We start from the raw sequence: 20,565 nt of genomic DNA, 5'->3' as shown, positions 1-20,565 counted from the left end.
GAAGTGGGACAAGGTGTCCGCGGCGATTATCGCTGTTCGAGAAAAGAGAATGAGATACTTGAAGGCAGCTAAACACTTTAACATTCCTAGATCAAACTCAACTCAAACTCAAACATTCATTTATTCAATTAGACTACTATTTAGTAGCACTTTCGAATCGTCATTACATAATTATTTTTAACATTTACCACCGATTCGGAAAGCAGTAGGTATCTATGGAGAAGAATCGGCAAGAAACTCCATAGTTGCTCTTTTAACAACATGTCAACCCTCTTTCGATTTGTCAATAATGACTCCTCGATTGAATCTATAAAGAATAAAGCCATTGTTCGAAGGCCAGTTTTGGGTAACTACAGATATTGAAAACATGCTGGTTGAGTACATATTAACTATGGAGAATAAATTTTATGGGCTGACCAGAATGGACGTTTGCGTCGGTTGGCATATCGATTAGCTATAAAAAAAATAATATATTAGTGTAAGCTATTTTGTTATAAAAATGATTAAGAGAACTGAAATCTGTTAAACTGTTATAAAAATTAGATTTTTTTTAGATATGAAGGAAAAGTGTAAGCAATAACAAAGATCGATTTGTTTCTTTCGATTTGTTTTATTCTTTGTGCTATTAAAGTTTATTAATTTTCCAACCTATTGGTGTATTTTTTATTGGGCTAAGCCGTTTTATTTTCTACTTATTCCCAAAAAACAAACCGGTATTCCAAATTTGCTGCAGTTCCTCTATTAGCACAGACTAATAATAATATACTACGTATACAATTGTATTGTTGTGGTATTAGTATGGATGTAAGCTCTCTAGCGAGCTGTCCGGCCGCGGCAGGCAGACAGGTAAAAAGTGAATAAATTAGTACTTATTTAACTTTTATATTACAATAACATTGTGATTGTAATATTGTAATTGTGTAACCCGTACCACAGGTTCTTCAGAACCCACTTTGGGCACCAGCTCTCATAAGGTTGCCTAATCTATATTATGTCTTAGTATTATCATTTATTGGGTCCATGGTATTATTCATCCTTTGTAAAGTTTTTAACCCTTGTGAGAGAGATAAATAAATGTTCTTATTGTGTCACACAGATTAACTACGATTACATACCTTTGTAAGTATGTGAATCACGGACACTCACGGGCATATCGGTGTCGGCTCACTTACCCCCGATATTGGATCGGAGTCCGATACCGATATCGGACCGGATAATGTGAAAACGCTCTAACGAGTAATACTATTTATTTACATTTTACTTAACAGGACAACCGCACTTGAGAAAAAACACAGAGATCAGTTTTAGTACAATTTTATTTTTTGTCCTATTTATAATGGTATTAAAATAAATTCATTAATTATTATTATTTACATTATTGTTCTCGTCAGTCAATAATTCAATAAACCTATATATTATACAATACTAATTTAATGCATTTCGCTTGTTTTAATGATTTCTCTTACACTTTGCAATACTCCTGTTACTAAAACAAAAAATCCGAATATAATCAAAAACATATTCTTATAAACCACATAATTGTACTTTCCAAGGCCTCTTTCCCATCTGAAGATGAGGTCAATAATTGAAGGTGCGATTAATCCAAGGAATGAGTAGAAAAATGCTCCTTCCAGTCCGATTACTTGCTCCAATCGAGGTAATGTTGCTGCAGCTGCCACTGTAACGAACAAATCAAATGAATAATTAGGTAGGTAGGTACCTAGGTACCTGTTGACGAAAGGTTTTGAAACAAACTTACCTAGTTACGTTTGTGATGACGAAAATTTGTGGGAACTATAAATTAATTATTAAACTAACTGATCTGGCCACGCACCGCTTTTGAATAAGTTCATTTAGGTATTTCAAGATGATAGCATCATAATCAATTTAACAAGCAAGAGCGTGAACTTTTGGTAAACTAGGCGAAAAGAAATTAAAATGACTTATTTGACAAGTTTTAAGTTTCTGCGAAGGTACATAGGTATAACTCTGATAGTTATTTTATACAGAAATATGATACCTACTTGTTATGATAATTCATGGAGTCGTTTAGTTAAAATGGGAATTGCACTTAATCTGCGTTTAGTATTACCAAATTAAATATGTAATCAGTTCGTGTTTGCAAAGTTAAAACACCTAAGTAACTATAGGTAACATATTTTATTTTATTATATTTCATCTTACCAAAAATTATGGTGTAATATTTTTACAATTTATCACGTCGAAATGTTGTTATCACAATATGTTATATTATGTCTATCCAAAATGCTTAATGTCGTTTGTGTTACCAACGAAAAAGCAAAAAAAAATATAACTGTAGGTACCTATATTGTGATAATACCACATAATACGTAGGTGTGTAGTTAAGTGGGTTTGTGTAATTACCAGTAAGTATCGCAAATATCGCTCGCATTACAGCTTGTGCGTGATTGTGGTACTTTTGCGTTACACGTTGTTTAATATTTCTCCACACGATCTCCATGGGAACGTAGAACTGCAGGATGTAAGTGAAGAATATAGCTAATGTGATGAACACTTTAGCCATCAACGCAGGGCTGAAAATTTAATTAGAACTTTTATTGGATAATTGAAAAATATAAAAAAGGATGTATTAGATTTCTATTTAGTTTGAGATCAGATGTTTAGTTTGTGCCCAACGCTCAGTAACGCCTGCGAAACGGCTGGGCCGATTCTCATGAAATTTTCTGGGCCTATTAGGTATCACTGAGAATCCGCCAACATCTATTTTTCATACCTCTCAATGATAAGAGTAAGGCAGAACAACGTTTGACCAACTGAACTACTGTCAAGAACTTTAAAATTATTCCCCTGTCAATATTAATTGGAAATTACAACAATCATATTATTTTTCGATATTCCATTCTACTACCTACTATAGTATATATACAAAAATTGTAAAGGGACAAAATTTTGAATTACATTATTCTATTGTTTTATTTTATGCCTTTATTATACACTAGTGGTCTGCCCCGGCTTCGCCCGTGGTACATATTTCGCAATAAAAGGTAGCCTATGTCCTTTCTTGGGTATTAAAATATCTCTATACCAAATTTCATGCAAATTGGTTCAGTAGTTTAGGCGTGATTGAGTAACAGACAGACAGACAGAGTTACTTTCGCATTTATAATATTAGTATGGATTACTTAGAAATAAATTTAAATTTAATGTAACGTATCAATACAAAAATTCAATGACTAGTTGTTTTTTTTTAATTTTTACAAATACAATTATTTTAAGTAAGCAATAGTTAACTACCTAACTTATTACCTACTTATAAAGTACCCACTCTGCGTATGCATCAATAGGTAGTTAATCGATTCAGTGATCATAATAAATAATAACCCTCATATTGATAGGAAAAATCATCACATTTCCAAAAAATTTCACTTTATTAACCGAATACTTACATTTCTTCAGTAGGAAGATTTAACGTGATACTGCCAGCAGCAGCTTCTCCATATTTTAAGTATCCCAATATTCCCATAATCATGTATAGAAGAACAACAATTGACATCGTGATGTTTAGTACACCAGGGCAACCCAGAAAATGCTGAGGCTTGGCCATAGTATTCTCTACTGGTAAAACAACACCGATTCCTTCCATGGCAAAAATAACGGTTCTGAAAGTATGATTTTTATATTTAGATATATACTTTGGCTTCTTAAAGTTTATTATATGCAGTGACTCGACTTCAAGTAAGTATTTTAGAGTGACTCTTCCTTGATGCAGCTGAAGTTAAATTTTATTGCGTCCCATGCAAATTGTAAAAGTAGTCGTTAGTCTGATGACTTGTATATCCGCTAAAATATATAACTAATAGTCCAGGTTCACCTACATTAAAATTACAGAAAAAGTCGGCTGAATGTTATTTTACATTTTCCTTAAACATTGCATTCAGAATATTTTAAACTAACGTGATCATAATCAAGACATTCAAATGCAAAGCAAACAATATAATTTACAAGATACATATTAATTATGCTTACCCAACAAATAATGGCAGTCGTCCAATATCAACGGCTTTCGGTTTAGAATCAAATTCAGGGAATTCATCACAAATATAGTAAAGGCATATCAGAAAAGTGAGTACCAATAGTATATTGGCGAAACCTGAGAATGGCGCTATGTACTTCAGGTTTTTGATTTGTGTAAATAATAAGACAGGCACCAGAAACATAAGGCAGTACATTGTTTTGTTTATAGTATTATCCACATAATAGAAGTCGACTATCTGAAAGAACAAGGCATTTCCATATTAGTTTTTATTATAGAAGACATAGTTTCAGATATTGGCAGCATTCAATTCTATCCTGGATGGTAGCATCGATCTGTCAGTATTTTTCCGTTTTCTTTGCTATTAGGTACCTAACTAACTAGTTATTGGGTAATATTATTAGACTGAAACTAGAGCAGTGAGAAGGATTTGTCAGGGGACACATACTGAAATTACTAGTGAGTGATAAGCAATGAGCATAGGTACATTTATACCTTTTTCAATTTAACTGAGTATATACCTAGAGAAGATTAAATTGCATTGTTCATTGTATGCATGTACATTGGTGATTATAATGCTACCGACTGAGAATATCCTCACAAACTTTTGCACTAATTATACGTCTAAAATAATTACATATTTCCTTCGTTTTATTAATTTATTGCTTAGTTAGTTTGCCAAATAATCTCCCTGCAGTTTCTACGAATAAATATACCTATAATTTCGGTCACATGCCTAATAGTTGACAATTACTGCGGGAATAATAATATTTGCAATAAAACGCTTTTATTGCGCATAGCTTGCTATAAATTACTATTGTGTTAAATCTACTCATTCTTATTGCTATGAGGTTGCAAGAATTTCATATTGTTTATTCGTTATCACATTGTCTATCATCCAAAATACCTACCTGTTGTACAGAATCGACGAGTAAGATGACATACACTGCACAAGCGCCAAGAATTGTTAGAGCCATCGCCCAGTCTATAAATATCCTGAAATATTAGTGAAAAATATTTATTAACTACTTCGTAACTTGTCACTTCTCAGCAGAATATTAGATGTTGATACAAATTTTCTTAAACATTCTGTTTAAAAGCTAATTTTAGGGATCCACACTAAAAGAGGAGAGGGACAACATTAACAATAGTATCAAAAAATGTGTAACATTTTTCTTATTGACATTATTTCTCTAAGAATAGGTAGGTATATTGAATATTTTTTTCTATTCTATGAATCCTTGAATCGATGATAAAATTAGGACGATACAATATGTCCCAGAATATAAATTATGCTGTAGGTATATACAATATAATAATATAATACCCATACAAGTAGGTACTTATGATTTTTTTAAACGTGTTCCATATTAACGTTTTTATTAATTCGGCATTGGACTTGTATAATATGTGTCACGACAATTAGAAGTCGATCAAATACATTTGGAGAAACTTATTGATATCAAAATTTGTACTTTTTATGTCTGGAACATTTTGTCTCTTAAATGCTTTTAACATAAAAAATACATTAAATATCTTATATATTTTTACACAATTATTTATACCTACAAATAGAATCTATTAGATACTATTTACTATTGTCGCATCGGCAATGCAATTTAGGACTTAACACGGACTGATATTAAAATATTTTCTTTAGATAAAGTTATAACAGTTTCTGTTCTTTAGTTACTATTGTGGCTCTGGTATACGTAATTATTGCACAGTATCAAGCCATACAGGTTTTTGGCAAGTAAAAAGAAATCTTGATTTACTGTTAAATTTTGAGCGACTTGATTCTTTAGTTTTTTGGTTGCAATTGCCAGCCACTAAGGTATTAAAACCGAGACTGGAATATAAAATGTTATTTCCTCTGTATATATAATATGTATAACATGTTGTTGAGCACAGAACTACCTAGTTGTTGAGTTTGGTGCGATTTATTTTTATTCATATTTTCGCCTTGAGTGGTTTAAAAATAGAAAATTGTATTGCGTTTTACAATGTTTACTTATATTGTTATTTACATAAGTACTTCTATATGTCACGTGCGTTTTTATATTATTAAAAAATCCGTCTTAAAAGCTAATATAATAGTATACCTGCTAGCAGTAGCAATTTTGCGCAACCGCCTGGGTCCAGTAGCAAATACTGCTTCAACTGTTTCTGCATATCCAAGAGACGGTACTTTTGATACTCTGGAAACATCTTGTGATGTTTTAACCTGTGCACAAAATTTACGATAAACAAGAAAACACAATTATTAGAAACAACTTTATTAAGTTGGTCGCCTCAATAACAAAACCATTTAAATATGTGTTCTTTATGTAGAATCCTGAACTTACCAACAAATAAACGCAATGTGTGCAAATGTATCCTAATATTATTGTTCCAAATATACCAACAATTGATCCTGCATTTTTAAAAGCAGCAGGCATTGCCAATATACCAGAACCTAGTGAGGATTTCAGGAGATTAGCGAATGATCTTATATCTCTGGAATCAAATTAATATGTTGATTAAAGACACGAATAGCAATAGATAAGATTCGGGTACCTAACTAAAGCTGCATAGAAAATTTTAATAAAGTTAGTACATGCCTTGTAGTTTCTTGTTAAGGAAAATCCTTGTACTTATTAATAGTAAGATAAACAAGACATAAGTAACTTTTGCATCGTGTATAGACGCAATATCTATACCATGTCTATACCTACCTAAGATATAATTAAAATATAGTACCATCTATAAACTTTATATGGTGGTTATTTAAATAAATTAACTTACGAGTTCGGATGTTCCAATTTCCTGTTTTTAAATGGATCGTAGGAATTTTCTTCAATGTCATTTTCTTTACATTTTGTATTTATTGTGTTTACAGAAAATGTGGATGGAAATACTCCATTTTCTGTTATTACCGCCCTGGAATCAATATAAAAAATGCATATTAATACTAATAATTACGTCATACTTGAGTCATGACTTGGAGACTCTTATTTGGTACCATGCGGAGAAACTGGTTTGGAAAACGGATACGTCGTGATCTTTTAACAGTTTTGGCACATAAAATAGCTATAGTATAATAGGTACATTTATTTGTAATTTACTATCATTATATTCGATACTTAGCCTAAAAAAGACGTATCCAAATTACGAGTACGATATATAAAATCTATTAAAACGTTTAACGGAAACAGTCTTTATTACTTCAGTCATTAAGTAAATTAGCTCAAGACCATTACATAATGTAAGTAGAAATTGATGATATAATTTAATATGTTTCAATAAGATACAATTAAACAGAAAAAAAGCTAAATCAATTTTATAGCTTCACATATATATAATGTGTATTTAATCAAGGTTAGATTGGATAGAAGTAAGATGATTGATTCTACATAATCTGATTTTGGACGAAATCTTGCCAGCAATTTACCGAAATTATAAAAAGCCTAGTTAGTAATCTCGTCTGTTGATTTAGTCAAAGTTATGTGTATTAATCATTAAACATTGCGGCACGTTTATTTTACGTGAGATATTCACAGAATATTTATCTTATCGCATGGTATAAGTGAGTACCTATGTAAAATATCACAAATCACTACGGATTAAAAGGCTTTATATGCTATTAGATTACAGGAGAAGACCTGCAATCACGATACACCTAGATTATATGCTTTATCATGCAACTATTAAAATAATTTCAATGTTTTAATATTATCTGTTTGCTTAAAATTATATGATGACTAGGTATGATTTTATTCAAGTCTAAAGACAGGTTTACTTGTAGACTACAAGAAAATGCTGTTAAATATTTAAAAGAGCGCAGGACAAATAAGATATTATTTTCATATTTTGCCATTTCATTAACATGGTTCACCTCTACGCTATATCATGTATGTTTCCTGTACAGTGATTTTGGGCCTACTTAAGGCGTTAATAGGGGCTAGCGACTTTGGCGACGATTTACTAGGCGGAATCGGGGGACCGGCACGAATCTATCGTAGTAAAAGTACGTATAAAAATTATTTAAAAAGAAATTTGGATATTGAATCAAAATTTAAAACAACCATGCCCTGTGTTTCAATTTTATAAACACACTGTAAAAACACTACAATAATTGACATTATATTTTTACTTAGCGTTTTGGTTTAAAGTACAAAAATCGACCTCAGTTCATGATTTTTTTACAAAAAACCTGATTGTAAAATAAACAAATTAAAACAACCATGCCCTTTATCATATTCGAAACTATAATATACATTTTTTTTAGATAATTATGTACATAAAGAATCTAAGAAGAAAAACGGTTATAACTAGAGTTAATTTTCGGTATCAAAAGGGGATTCTACCCGATTCAGGCCTTAAAATGGACAGATTTAATTGAAAGAGAGAATCGGAGACAATAAAATAATTCCATGATCCACCATTTTTGACCCACATATTTTAGCGTGTTTATCAATAATTGAACAAACTCTTCAGATTTGTAATGTAAATAATAAAAGGTCAGGCGTATCCAGCGATGAAATCTAAATATATGAACAAAACCAGTTTGACAATGATCAGCACGATAATGAATAATCATAATCAATAGTAATCGTGCAATACGATTCAGGAAGATAGGTAATAATTGCGATTTAATCACAGCTTCTTATTATTTATAGAATATTACACTCAAAAGGTACCTATACATTATTATGAATATTACCTTATTATATACATATTTGCCTATGTATTATTTTATTTTATTTTCGCCAATTTCGTGTGTTAATTATTATTATAAGTACTTAATTAATAAATCAAGCTAAGTTTGTACAGATCGATTTACGTCTAAGTAACCTATATTATATAATATACTAGTGATCCGCCCCGGCTTCGCCCGTGGTACCTACATGTTTAAACTATCCTATCTCTCAAGTTAGATCGAACTGCACATAGTGTGCGAATTTTATTATAATCGGTTTAGTGGTTTAGGAGTCCATTGAGGACAAACATTGTGACACGAGATTTATATATATTAAGATTATACCTCTTTTGGTAAAATATCTGCCCCGCTAACAATTTCCTATATGGTAAGATCATTTTATTATAATTTTGTTCATACCATTAGCCATAAGGAAACTATGAATTTAATTTAGAAATTTTCAAGTGCTTGTAGTTACATAAATTGAAACAATAATTAAATTCTAAAATCTAAAACATTTTATCAAAATTAGTAGGTTACTCAATTACAGTAGCCCCAGAATTAAGATAAATCACGCTGGACCGGTTTTTAATTGTACATGATGAGTTATCAGTTATCAATGAGTTGGCGCAAGTCATATGTTCACCGTGAAATGAAATTCGCCGCATTGCATAAATACGCCTACTAGAACTGAAAATAGTTTATGGTATCTGGGACGACTACTAAATAACGTAGTGTTAACGGGAAGATACTGGGCAAAATAAAACGCGTTCACATGTAACCGTTTTCCAACTATTGCCTGCTTCATTAAACATTGCTAATTTTCATTATAGATCAGTTATTTTTTAAAACGTTGGCCTTGTTTAGAATTTTATGAACGAATAGATAATATATAATTACCATTATGATAGATGAACAATTGATTGAATAAAAAAAGGTTTTTTTGGAATCGCGTCGGTAAAAAAAATCCGCAGCAATTACTTTTTTATGCATTAATTATGGACAAATAGCAATTATAAAAATCAATAAGTACTTCAAAATAATTAAATAGCTACATAAGCGATTATATAGGTACGCTCTTGTTATGTTAAATACATAATATTAAAAAAGTAATTTTTTAATGAGGTTCTAATAAGATATGTTGCCTTGATTCGTTAAGAGTTAAGACTAGTTCCTGGTAGACAGATAATAAAAATATCTGTGGCGAGTATAGCTATCCTCATCTCAAAATTATTTTGCAAAAAATAGACACTCATGTGAAGTTTCTGCGTTCTATTGATATAAAAAGGTCTATTATGGAGAAACAGGCTCCTGAAAAACAGTTCTTATTATCTTTGGAGCCTGGGTCACTTTGAGATATAAAATTATTATGTGAAAATATATGGTTTATTTATTTATTTTATTTATTATAGGGATAATCGGGTAGGTTGTTTCTCTTAAATTGTTTGTTTCTTTAAATCTTTTATAAACTTGATGACGTTTTGGTGCAGTTAAAGCATTGCATGAGATGACTGTTATGTATTATGATATTCATTGTTTACATTTTTGGTATGTATTTGTTATCTAGATATTTTAATAACACTATATAATCATAATGTGCATTAAGAAAAGTGGATTATAAATACTTAAGCACAGTGCGCAAAATGAGTTAGCACAAAGCTTTTTGAAGGCATTTGACTTTGATATTTTTGTACACATAGCTAAATTACCTATATGCAGATATTTTATAAAATGTAGGGTACAAACAGTGTGGTAAAGTTTTTTATATATATAATTATATTAATATATAATTATAATATTAAAGTAGTTATGCCAGAATTTTAAGGCGTTTTCTACACTTGCAGCTGTGCTGCGCGGTTTCACCCGCATTGCTCCGCTCCTGTTGGTCTTAACGCGATGATATTATATTGCCTATAGCCTTCCTCGATAAATGGGCTATCTCAAAGCGAAAGAATTTTTCAAAGCGGACCAGTAGTTCCTGAGATTAGCGCGATCAGCTTTATAATATTAGTCTAAAGATTAACTAGAAAGAGAACTTCTAGAAGTAGGCAATAAAATACTTATAGGTAGTTGTAATCTTTTGTAATTATGTGAAAAATAATCTTCTTTTCTGTTGCAGATACTTAGAAACATTTGTAAACAGGGATTACATTGTACGTGCAATGCGTAGCAAATTTTTATTAGTGTCCAACCAAACTGTAACAAAATTAACGATCGAAAACTGGAAAAAATTACTTACGTTGAACTAAATTCCTTCATATTATAACTATTCGACATAATCACAGGTATTAATCACTATATTTCACAATAATACTGTTTGGAAATTTAGTTAGGTAACTTTAAAATTAATTTAGTTGTATTTTATTTCTCGTGACATAGCGTGCGGCGTGTCTGTACACGGTAACCACGACAAGACGTCTCCGAAGTCACAGCAGACTCGCAATCATTGTGTTTATAAATATAAGAAACTGATACGAAACTCGTAGACGCCGTTTGGCAAGATTCTTAATTTCTTAATCGATCTAACGCTAGTGTTTAATAGATCTAATGCAGCGCTATAAATATTTACAATAAGGTTCCCGCTGCTAGGTGACAATGGTTAATATTAAGACGGGAGATTCTTTCATTCAGTAAAACGTTGGATCTGACCAAATCGGTTAATATCCAATCACCGCGCATACCAATTTCATGGAATCAATTTATAAAGCGTATTAGTATGGATTATTATATTAAATTAATTAATTAATTTTATAATAACTTAATTATTGAATCAAAGTATTAAATGTTAATTCATAAAATAACTTATTGTTTTTTAAATATGACTGAATTATAATTGTGAACTTAAAAATTTGTATTAACTTACTAAAAGAAAGCGGTAATTTGGCAAAATGAAAAGAACTGTTGATGTAAATAGGTCTCTACCTATAACAATCTTCTTATCTTAATATATATAAATCTCGTGTCACAATGTTTGTCCTCAATGGACTCCTAAACCACTTAACCGATTATAATAAAATTCGCACACCATGTGCAGTTCGATCCAACTTGAGAGATAGGATAGTTTTTATGAAAAAAAAAACATAAACATGTAGGTACCACGGGCGAAGTCGGGGCGAACCGCTAGTAATAATATAATTTGTAATGCTGTAGGTACAATTCTGTAAGTAAAGGAAGAAATACTCAATGCTGTAAAGAAAGACAAAAACGTATTGGGTATGATCCCATTTGGGAGAACGGTGGTTATCTTCTGTTCTCATGTGATTCTGTTCGAAGCTTTATTAAACCAGGAAATTATTCACGTGATGTGACGAGAAGAGTAGGACACAAAGGGCGACGATCTTATATATAAAAATGAATCGCAAAATGTGTTGGTAAGCGCATAACTCGAGAACGGCTGAACCGATTTCAATAATTCTTTTTTTATTATATTCCTTGAAGTACGAGGATGGTTCTTATGTAGAGAAATCGTAAATATGTACCACGGGCGAAGCCGGGGCGGACCGCTAGTTGTTTATAAATAACCATAGAGCATATAATGCGTAGATACAAATAGCAGTAAGACACGTGCTGGTTCCAATTTATAAAGATTCATATTTACTACAATGTAAATAGTGTCAAGGGCCTTTAAGGATTACCTTGAGAGAGAGCAAAATTAGACTGTCGTTTCCACGTGGAAGGAAGGACGACATTGTAAAGTGATTTTTGGACAAATATTATATAATTGAAATTACTACATGAAATAAATGCAACATTGTTGATAATGCGTTTTGGCAAGTGTTGGTAACGATTATAAAATAGCTTGTAAATTATTCAAATTGAAGTCACTTAACCAGTTACCTACCTTCGATTAAACTAGTAATTAATATTTACTTATTGAACTCGGCGCGTGCCGTGCCGTCCGTAAACGAGGGAAACATAAATTAATAAGAATAGAAAAACTAGAAAAAACAATGAAGAGCACTCGTGATATAATTTTTAAAGCAAAAAATTGTTTAAGAAAAGTCGAAAGGAAATGGTGTTTATGGGTAGAATTTATTCATTTCATTACAGTAATCATTAAGGAAATTTAAAATAGGGTATTTACAACTGATTAACAGAAATCAGTTTCGTTCATTTAGGCATCTAAAATTCAAAATAAATCTCTAATCATGTGTAGACTACATTAGTTATGCTTTCACGGCTGGAGATTATGCAGTGCGTTCGCTGAGACTTGATTTTAATTCTTAATTATAGGCATTATTCTGTAAATCAAAATCTCAATTAAAAATACATACACATTAAAGATTACAATAAAATTATTGCGGGATTATGTCATTTTCATGTAGTAGGATAATTATAAAGATTAAGAGGAGTGTCAAGTGTGTATTTTTGGATAGCCTCGAGTCTTACAATAAATGCGAATTTTATTCTAACTCTGTCAACATTTTACGATTCGCTACGCACTTGGCTTATTCAGTCTATGTTTTGATAACAATATGAATGATCAATTGATCTGAAAATGTTCTCTAAAATTGCATACAATTTCACTGTTCAACCTCAAACATTTCATAACTAAAACTCATACATTTATCTATTCAACTAGACTTAGGTATAGTTTCGAAGCTCTTTTGAATCGTCAAAATACAGAAAAATTATAATTTACCACCGATTCGGAAATTTCAGATTTTTTTCAGATTCTCCTGAATTCTATACCGGATTTTGAATTAAGAACGCACATCTTTCTGTACATTTCTATAGAGTGAACTCACAAACATTTAAATTAAGATTATGAATCGTCAATCGACTCTTCTAAATTGTTCTGAATTCAGGATTATGATTCTGGCCAGTGTTATTTATCGAACCACCGGAGTTCGATGATTTATATCAAAGTTTATGTTTTCAATCACTCGTATTATAATAATTATCATTATTATGGCAGGGGCTACCTTTGAAACAAAGGTAAACAAATTAAAAACATTTTTGAACTAAATATTTTAAGATAAGTGAATTTGTTAATCTTTTTTTATTAATGTAACGTACAATAAAGATAAACGATTATAAGGACCTTGACATAGCTTACATGTTTGAAAACACATTTAAAGTAAGCTTAAGAAAACTTAAGACTGATATACTTTTTTTTGTTCAATTTCTGATTATATCTTGTGTTCTACAACAGAATAGAAACAACTTATATTGGCGACATTGCTCTTGCATTTTATAAAGGAGTAAGTACTTTCTAAAGGCCAACCATACGTTATGAGTAAAATTTAATTTTAGCATCGTATTTTCTACGAATGAAACAATAACAAGGTCAAGGAAATATTTTATTCTGTTGTTTTCCTAAGTTTTTCAATAATATCGAGGACAGTGACAGTGCATCCAGAAATTGCACAAAATACACCGAATACGACAATCAGAACATTTTTCCATAAGATCCAGTTATATTTCCCAAGGTCTTCCCACCTGAATATAGTTTCTACCACTCCTGGAATAATAAGTCCTAGTGTTGAATAAAACAGAGCTCCTACTAGGTTAGTTATGTGTTCTAACATTGGTAACGCTACTCCGATTCCACCTGAAAACATAGAATTGTCGAATGAAGCTATGAACATGGTGATTAGCGTTTATTTATGTAGGTATACTAGATTTAAAGTGCTGAAGAAGTGATTTAATATTATCTCTTGGATTTACCAGTTTATTAATTACTGGTGCGTCTTCAGGGCCGTCTTTGACTATGCCGGGGCCCTTGGGCACACAAGAAATGGGGGCCCTTTGAAACCAAACTAGGTATACAAATTTTTTCCCATAAATATATATGTTTTTGCTCTAAATTGAAACTAAAAGAAGTAATAAGAAATGAGAAAACTATGTAAAATTTTTGCTCCATTTTTTTAGACTTACATTTTACAAAAAAGTTACTTCTGACCAATCTTTTATTATAATATTTTTTGAGGAAACTTTTTTTCCTTACCTTAATATATATAAATCTAGTGTCACAATGTTTGTCCTCAATGGACTCCTAAACCACTTAACCGATTATAATAAAATTCGCACACCATGTGCAGTTCGATCCAACTTGAGAGATAGGATAGTTTAAACATGTAGGTACCACGGGCGAAGCCGGGGCGGACCGCTATTTATTTTTATATAATTCATTTGAAACGCTACTGCTGAAACGATAAGTTTTATCATAAAATCATTTGGGTGTGAAGTGATTTAAGAAACGTTCGAATATTAGGTATAAGGATGGGATGAGTTTATAAATCGTTATATCTTAGAAAATGGAAGAAAGCTATATCTTAGGAAAATAATGTATTGATTCTTTTGTATAGATGATTATATGATCTACAATTTGGGTAAAAGTTGTTATTTATGATAAAACTTACCGTTTCGGTAAAAATCACGAAAAACAGGAAAAAAAAATTTCCTAGTAACAGTTCCTAGTAACAGTCACTTCAAAAATATTATTTTTGAAGTAAAACTTCTTTATGCGCGTTGAGAGTAAAATTTCATGGTCTCATCATAACAATACCGTAACGTCATGGAGTAATTCAACGATTTTGGTATCTTATAAATTATAATCTTGCCAAAGAATCGTGTTCGTGTTCGTGTTCGTGTTCGTGTTCGTGTTCGAGTTCGTGTTCGAGTTCGAGTTCGTGTTCGTGTTCGTGTTCGTGTTCGTGTTCGTGTTCGTGTTCGTGTTCGTGTTCGTGTTCGTGTTCGTGGTCGTGTTCGTGTTCGTGTTCGTGTTCGTGTTCGTGTTCGTGTTCGTGTTCGTGTTCGAACTTGAATTTGTGTGTGTTTGTGTTTGAATTTGAATTTGTGTTCGTGTTCGTGTTCGTGTTCGTGTTCGTGTTCGAGTTCGTGTTCGTGTTCGTGTTCGTGTTCGTGTTCGTGTTCGTGTTCGTGTTCGTGTTCGTGTTCGTGTTCGTGTTCGTGTTCGTGTTCGTGTTCGTGTTCGTGTTCGTGTTCGTGTTCGTGTTCGTGTTCGTGTTCGTGTTCGTGTTCGTGTTCGTGTTCGTGTTCGTGTTCGTGTTCGTGTTCGTGTTCGTGTTCGTGTTCGTGTTCGTGTTCGTGTTCGTGTTCGTGTTCGTGTTCGTGTTCGTGTTCGTGTTCGTGTTCGTGTTCGTGTTCGTGTTCGTGTTCGTGTTCGTGTTCGTGTTCGTGTTCGTGTTCGTGTTCGTGTTCGTGTTCGTGTTCGTGTTCGTGTTCGTGTTCGTGTTCGTGTTCGTGTTCGTGTTCGAGTTCGTGTTCGTGTTCGTGTTCGTGTTCGTGTTCGTGTTCGTGTTCGTGTTCGTGTTCGTGTTCGTGTTCGTGTTCGTGTTCGTGTTCGTGTTCGTGTTCGTGTTCGTGTTCGTGTTCGTGTTCGTGTTCGTGTTCGTGTTCGTGTTCGTGTTCGTGTTCGTGTTCGTGTTCGTGTTCGTGTTCGTGTTCGTGTTCGTGTTCGTGTTCGTGTTCGTGTTCGTGTTCGTGTTCGTGTTCGTGTTCGTGTTCGTGTTCGTGTTCGTGTTCGTGTTCGTGTTCGTGTTCGTGTTCGTGTTCGTGTTCGTGTTCGTGTTCGTGTTCGTGTTCGTGTTCGTGTTCGTGTTCGTGTTCGTGTTCGTGTTCGTGTTCGTGTTTCATCATGTTCGTCGTGTTCATCCCCAGATGATGGGGGGCCCTGGGCACTGGCCCCCTGTGCCCCTTTGGTAAAGACGGTAATGTGCGTCTTATTTCGTTCTCATGGAATGAAATAATTCTTTTATTTTAATTTATAATAATACATTGAGTAGTTTTAAAATGTTTTTAATGAAGCAATATAACATGACATAAACTGGATTTTTCGAAATAACGGTAATTCTTTCACCTTCGTGTAAACTTACCGCAAAAAAGCACGACAGCGGTTCTGCCAAATATTTGTGTCATATTTCTATATTCCTTTCGTATGTGAGGTTCAATAAATCTTGTTAGAACACCAACAACGACAAAGAAGTGCAATGGATAAGTAAGAAATATAGAGAGTGCTATAAAAATCTTGGCAAAAATGGCTGGCCTGAAAAGTGTATATTATATAATTTGATTAAAAGTACGTATATAAAATTTTGTTTAGTATAAAGCTAAATTAATCCAATTACCAGAAAATAAACTAATAGCATTCTAGAACTATTCTTTAGTTATGGTTAACAATAAAATCCATAAAACTCTAACTTCAATATAATATCCGTTTTTTTTAAGCCATTGAAGTATTTAATATTTTCAATTTTCAAAATATTATAACACTACACATCATCAGCCTTAAATCCATGAAAAAAAATCATACCAATCATCAATAGGCAAGTTCAACGTAATCGAGCCCCTCAATTCATCGCCATATCTTAAATATCCAAACAGCCCCAGGATGGAGTATAGAACCATGATGAACGTCATGGCTATCACCAGCACGCCTGGGCATCCAAGGAAATGCTGCGGCTTCTTCATGGCATTCTCTACCGGCATCACGACACCGATGCCTTCCATTGCGAAGATCACTGTACTAATTGTTAATGTTATAATTGATGTGTATATTTATTGGTTTGTATCTCAAAAACGATTTGAGGTTCTAATGTATGTCATTTGAGTGCATATTATGTATTAATAACTAGACTCGGTAATGAGTAAATTAGGAAAATGGTAGAAAGAAAATTTAATTTAACTGTTTGATTGTTCTTATTTGTTTGTAAATATGAAAGAAATAATTCAATTTTTAAATGTCCCTGCCCATTAAAATTGAACCTATTATTTGTTTAGTTATTACACGAAACATTGATTCTTAATTGTATAGTATTTACTATTGCACGCCTCATAAGCGAAGCGTTGAGGTGGGTACTACTGTCACTTCGCGTAAAACATCTGATTTTTCAAACTTAAAATGTCTTTATGTAATCATTGCACTTGTAAGATAATACATACACACATATTAAGAAATAACACTATTTTTAACATTCATGATATTTTTGATGTCATTTTTGTTATTTAAACTAGTTAAAAAACAGTTTAAAAAAGTTCTGTCTTGGACGTCCGTGTGTCTGTATGTGCGGAGGATTTTCTTGTTAACACGATAGCGACCGAAATACTTTACTAATCGAGTCTTTTTTTTTCTCTTACGCTTGAGTATGCTCAGGAATAGAACCCTTTCATTTTTCAGGGTCTGATTCGATGTGGTTTAATTGTTATTAAATAAACAAAAAAAATATCGACTGTTCTGCATAATTTTAGTATATCTATATATATTCTTTATTTTTTTTTTATATTTATAGTGTACTCAAAATTCACCATTATAAACTCGATTCTTTATACTATAAGCCAAGGTTTAAAAAAATAAGTTGGTAGTCAGTCCCTTAAACCTGCGCAGTTTCACATCTAGGTGGGGCCACAAGAAAAATAGCTCAATTATTACGGTACCGCTTTCTTTACTTTTCCAACTGTTTTATTTTATTTATTTTTTATATTTATAGTGTATAAATAATCAATTTTATTGTAAAGGATGAGATTATGAGGCGTGCACTTTTAGATTTTCCAAACTATTTTGCAATTATCGTAATTTACCTTCCTCTAAAATTACACACACGTTTAAAATTATACTTACGAAAGAAAAGCCGGCAGTCGCGCTGCTGGGCCCACAACTTTCCTATCCGCAACAGATATTTCATCTTTGAAGATATAATATATGCATATTGCGAACGTGGCGACCAATAAAACGTTAGCAACCAACGAAAATGGGGCTAACCATTTCAAATATCTAATTTGGCACATCAAACAAAGTGGGATTAGTATGATTAAGCAATAATATTCGACTGGCAGAATAATTGTTGGCACATATCTATCGAAGAGCTGAAATGATAACCAAAATATATTTTTGTAGGTACATTTAAATTTACTTTTTTTAAGATTATAAATTAGAAAAAAAAAAGGATTTATAGTTGTAACACTATAAATCTATTGTATATTAGATATAGAATATATTTTCAGATTTAAATGCTCAATGTACAAATAATAGAGAAAGATATAGACCAAAATATTGAATATAAATATATTCTATGTTATTGAGTTAGGATATAAATATATAAAATAGGTACCTGTTTAATTGAATCGGCTATCAATACTGTAAAAATACAACATACACCTAAGTAAGTGAGTAATTGTGCTACCTCTGCAAATATTCTGAAAAATATAACGTTAAGAATAAATTAAATATACCTACCTATTTGATACAAAAAACATACGAAAACATACGAGTTGGTTTAAACGTCATGATATTGATAGTAGGTTAGAATATTATATCCATTATCCAATATGACATTGGCATACAGCCTTCACTGAAAGTATGTACCAGTACCTACTCTCATTATCATTTCGAATTTAAAGATTTTATTCTGAAATTCAGTCGCGTTAGGTTAAAATTTCTGTATTTTTAGGTACTGAATGTCTTATTTAGTTTCATCTGATTATTATGATTTACGTAAACGTACAGAGATAACAGACATTATTATTTAAAAATGAAACAAAAAAACATACAGCTGATTACAAATAATGCTTGCATAGAAAACTTATTACTTACCGAGCAAATTTAGCAAAGGGTTTAATTCTTTTATCGCCAATAGAAAATGCTGCTTCGCAAGTTTCAGCATAATTTAATAAAGGTTTCCTAAGAACTTTACAACATCCACGAGATACCTTAACCTGAAATGTTTCAAGTTAATTACACAAATACGATTGTTCAATTTTTAAATATTTAGGTATATTAAATATGGACACAAATACCTACTTTTATAATATTATTCTGCAGTAATTGATTGACTAATTTAAATTTAACTAATTTTGAGAATTTTGATAGAAGACTACTTACAAATATGTGAACGCAGTGACCACAAATAAATGCTACTATTATTGTTCCAACAATGCCAAAGCCCCATCCTGCATTGGAAAAGGCAAGGGGCATAGCAAGGATCCCTGATCCTAGCGAAGCTTTCAATAAATTTGCCAAGGATCGTACATCGCTGAAATTAAGTTATAGGTATTCAATATAACGTCTTGGTATACATTTTGTATTTGTGTCATGCCATTTAACATTGAATTAATTTCTAAATTTATAAATATTATAAAATTACTTAATGTTATAAGGACTAAATAATAAAATAGAAACATAGTGGGTAGGTAGAATGCAATGCACTGTTTTGCAATAGTATTCGTATTCACAATTTGTAGGTACAACTACAAACCTAAAGTGCATGCTAGGTTGTTTAAATTGAAAAAACGTATGAATCTAAATTCTAAAAACACACTTTAATGTGACGCTCTAAAACAGACTTTCATATAATCAAAGATTAACTCTGTTATTATTCGCAAGAACATCAAAGGTTCATTATGGAAAAGATCCTCATCAAATGTCAATTTTTTCACATTAATTTATACCTATTACAGTGTTATAAAGGTTGCTTCAATTATAATAAATTGACTTACGAGTTAGGCTTTTTGACTTGTCGATGTTCATAAGGATTATATTCCTTCTCTTGCGTGTTTTCCGCATCATTAGGTACACTCATGTTATCACTTGAGCAAGGTATTAATTATCCTTCGTTTCACGATTATAGAATGCGCGTGCTTTCATAAGAAAATCGCTCTTAAAATACAATAATATAGAAGCAAGAATTAATTCCGATTCGAGGTTGTTGGTGAATGACAAGGTTTGTTTAAACATAAGTGTTTTATAGTTATAATCTCAGTTTTAAATCGTAGATAACAATGAGATAAATACTGGAACCCTATAACGTATGCAGTATGAAATGTTAAAACTATCTTTACAAAATTTGAACAAGTATGAATTAGCAATGTTCTCTTATTTATATTATTCTTATTATGTGTACTCTTATTTATT

General features: G+C 31.9%; 2 protein-coding genes across 2 annotated transcripts; both read right to left on the bottom strand.

The window, feature by feature from the left end:
• Positions 1-1,308: 1,308 nt before the first annotated feature.
• LOC123691583 (proton-coupled amino acid transporter-like protein pathetic) lies at positions 1,309-11,144 on the bottom strand. Its single transcript, XM_045636037.1, has 9 exons — positions 10,933-11,144; positions 6,800-6,934; positions 6,361-6,511; positions 6,118-6,239; positions 4,927-5,011; positions 4,009-4,253; positions 3,429-3,641; positions 2,386-2,555; positions 1,309-1,678 (listed from the first exon to the last, which is right to left on the bottom strand). The coding sequence occupies exons 1-9, from the start codon at positions 10,968-10,970 to the stop codon at positions 1,431-1,433; spliced, it is 1,407 nt and encodes a 468-aa protein (XP_045491993.1). The 5' UTR covers positions 10,971-11,144; the 3' UTR covers positions 1,309-1,430.
• Positions 11,145-13,980: 2,836 nt separating this feature from the next.
• Positions 13,981-20,375, bottom strand: LOC123691582 (proton-coupled amino acid transporter-like protein pathetic). The gene is made up of 8 exons (XM_045636036.1): positions 20,151-20,375; positions 19,537-19,687; positions 19,249-19,370; positions 18,767-18,851; positions 18,277-18,521; positions 16,972-17,184; positions 16,535-16,704; positions 13,981-14,247 (listed from the first exon to the last, which is right to left on the bottom strand). The coding sequence occupies exons 1-8, from the start codon at positions 20,231-20,233 to the stop codon at positions 13,997-13,999; spliced, it is 1,320 nt and encodes a 439-aa protein (XP_045491992.1). The 5' UTR covers positions 20,234-20,375; the 3' UTR covers positions 13,981-13,996.
• Positions 20,376-20,565: the final 190 nt, after the last annotated feature.

The sequence above is a fragment of the Colias croceus genome, chromosome 5 (assembly GCF_905220415.1).
Source record: "Colias croceus chromosome 5, ilColCroc2.1".
Lineage (NCBI taxonomy): Eukaryota > Metazoa > Arthropoda > Insecta > Lepidoptera > Pieridae > Colias > Colias croceus.
Note: the sequence above shows the minus strand (reverse complement) of the source record. Positions and strands in the feature narration are given on the sequence as shown.

Bases quoted from the DNA above. Each gene is read 5' to 3' on its own strand.
- LOC123691583 (XM_045636037.1), bottom strand. From the start codon at position 10,970: ATGTCGAATAGTTATAATATGAAGGAATTTAGTTCAAC. The intron at 6,240-6,360 runs GTAAGTTCAGGA...TTTTGTGCACAG, and splicing joins CACATTGCGTTTATTTGTTG to GTTAAAACATCACAAGATGT. The intron at 3,642-4,008 runs GTAAGCATAATT...TCATACTTTCAG, and splicing joins CGACTGCCATTATTTGTTGG to AACCGTTATTTTTGCCATGG.
- LOC123691582 (XM_045636036.1), bottom strand. From the start codon at position 20,233: ATGAGTGTACCTAATGATGCGGAAAACACGCAAGAGAAGGAATATAAT. The intron at 19,688-20,150 runs GTAAGTCAATTT...ACTTAATTTCAG, and splicing joins CAAGTCAAAAAGCCTAACTC to CGATGTACGATCCTTGGCAA. The intron at 16,705-16,971 runs GTATGATTTTTT...TACACTTTTCAG, and splicing joins AACTTGCCTATTGATGATTG to GCCAGCCATTTTTGCCAAGA.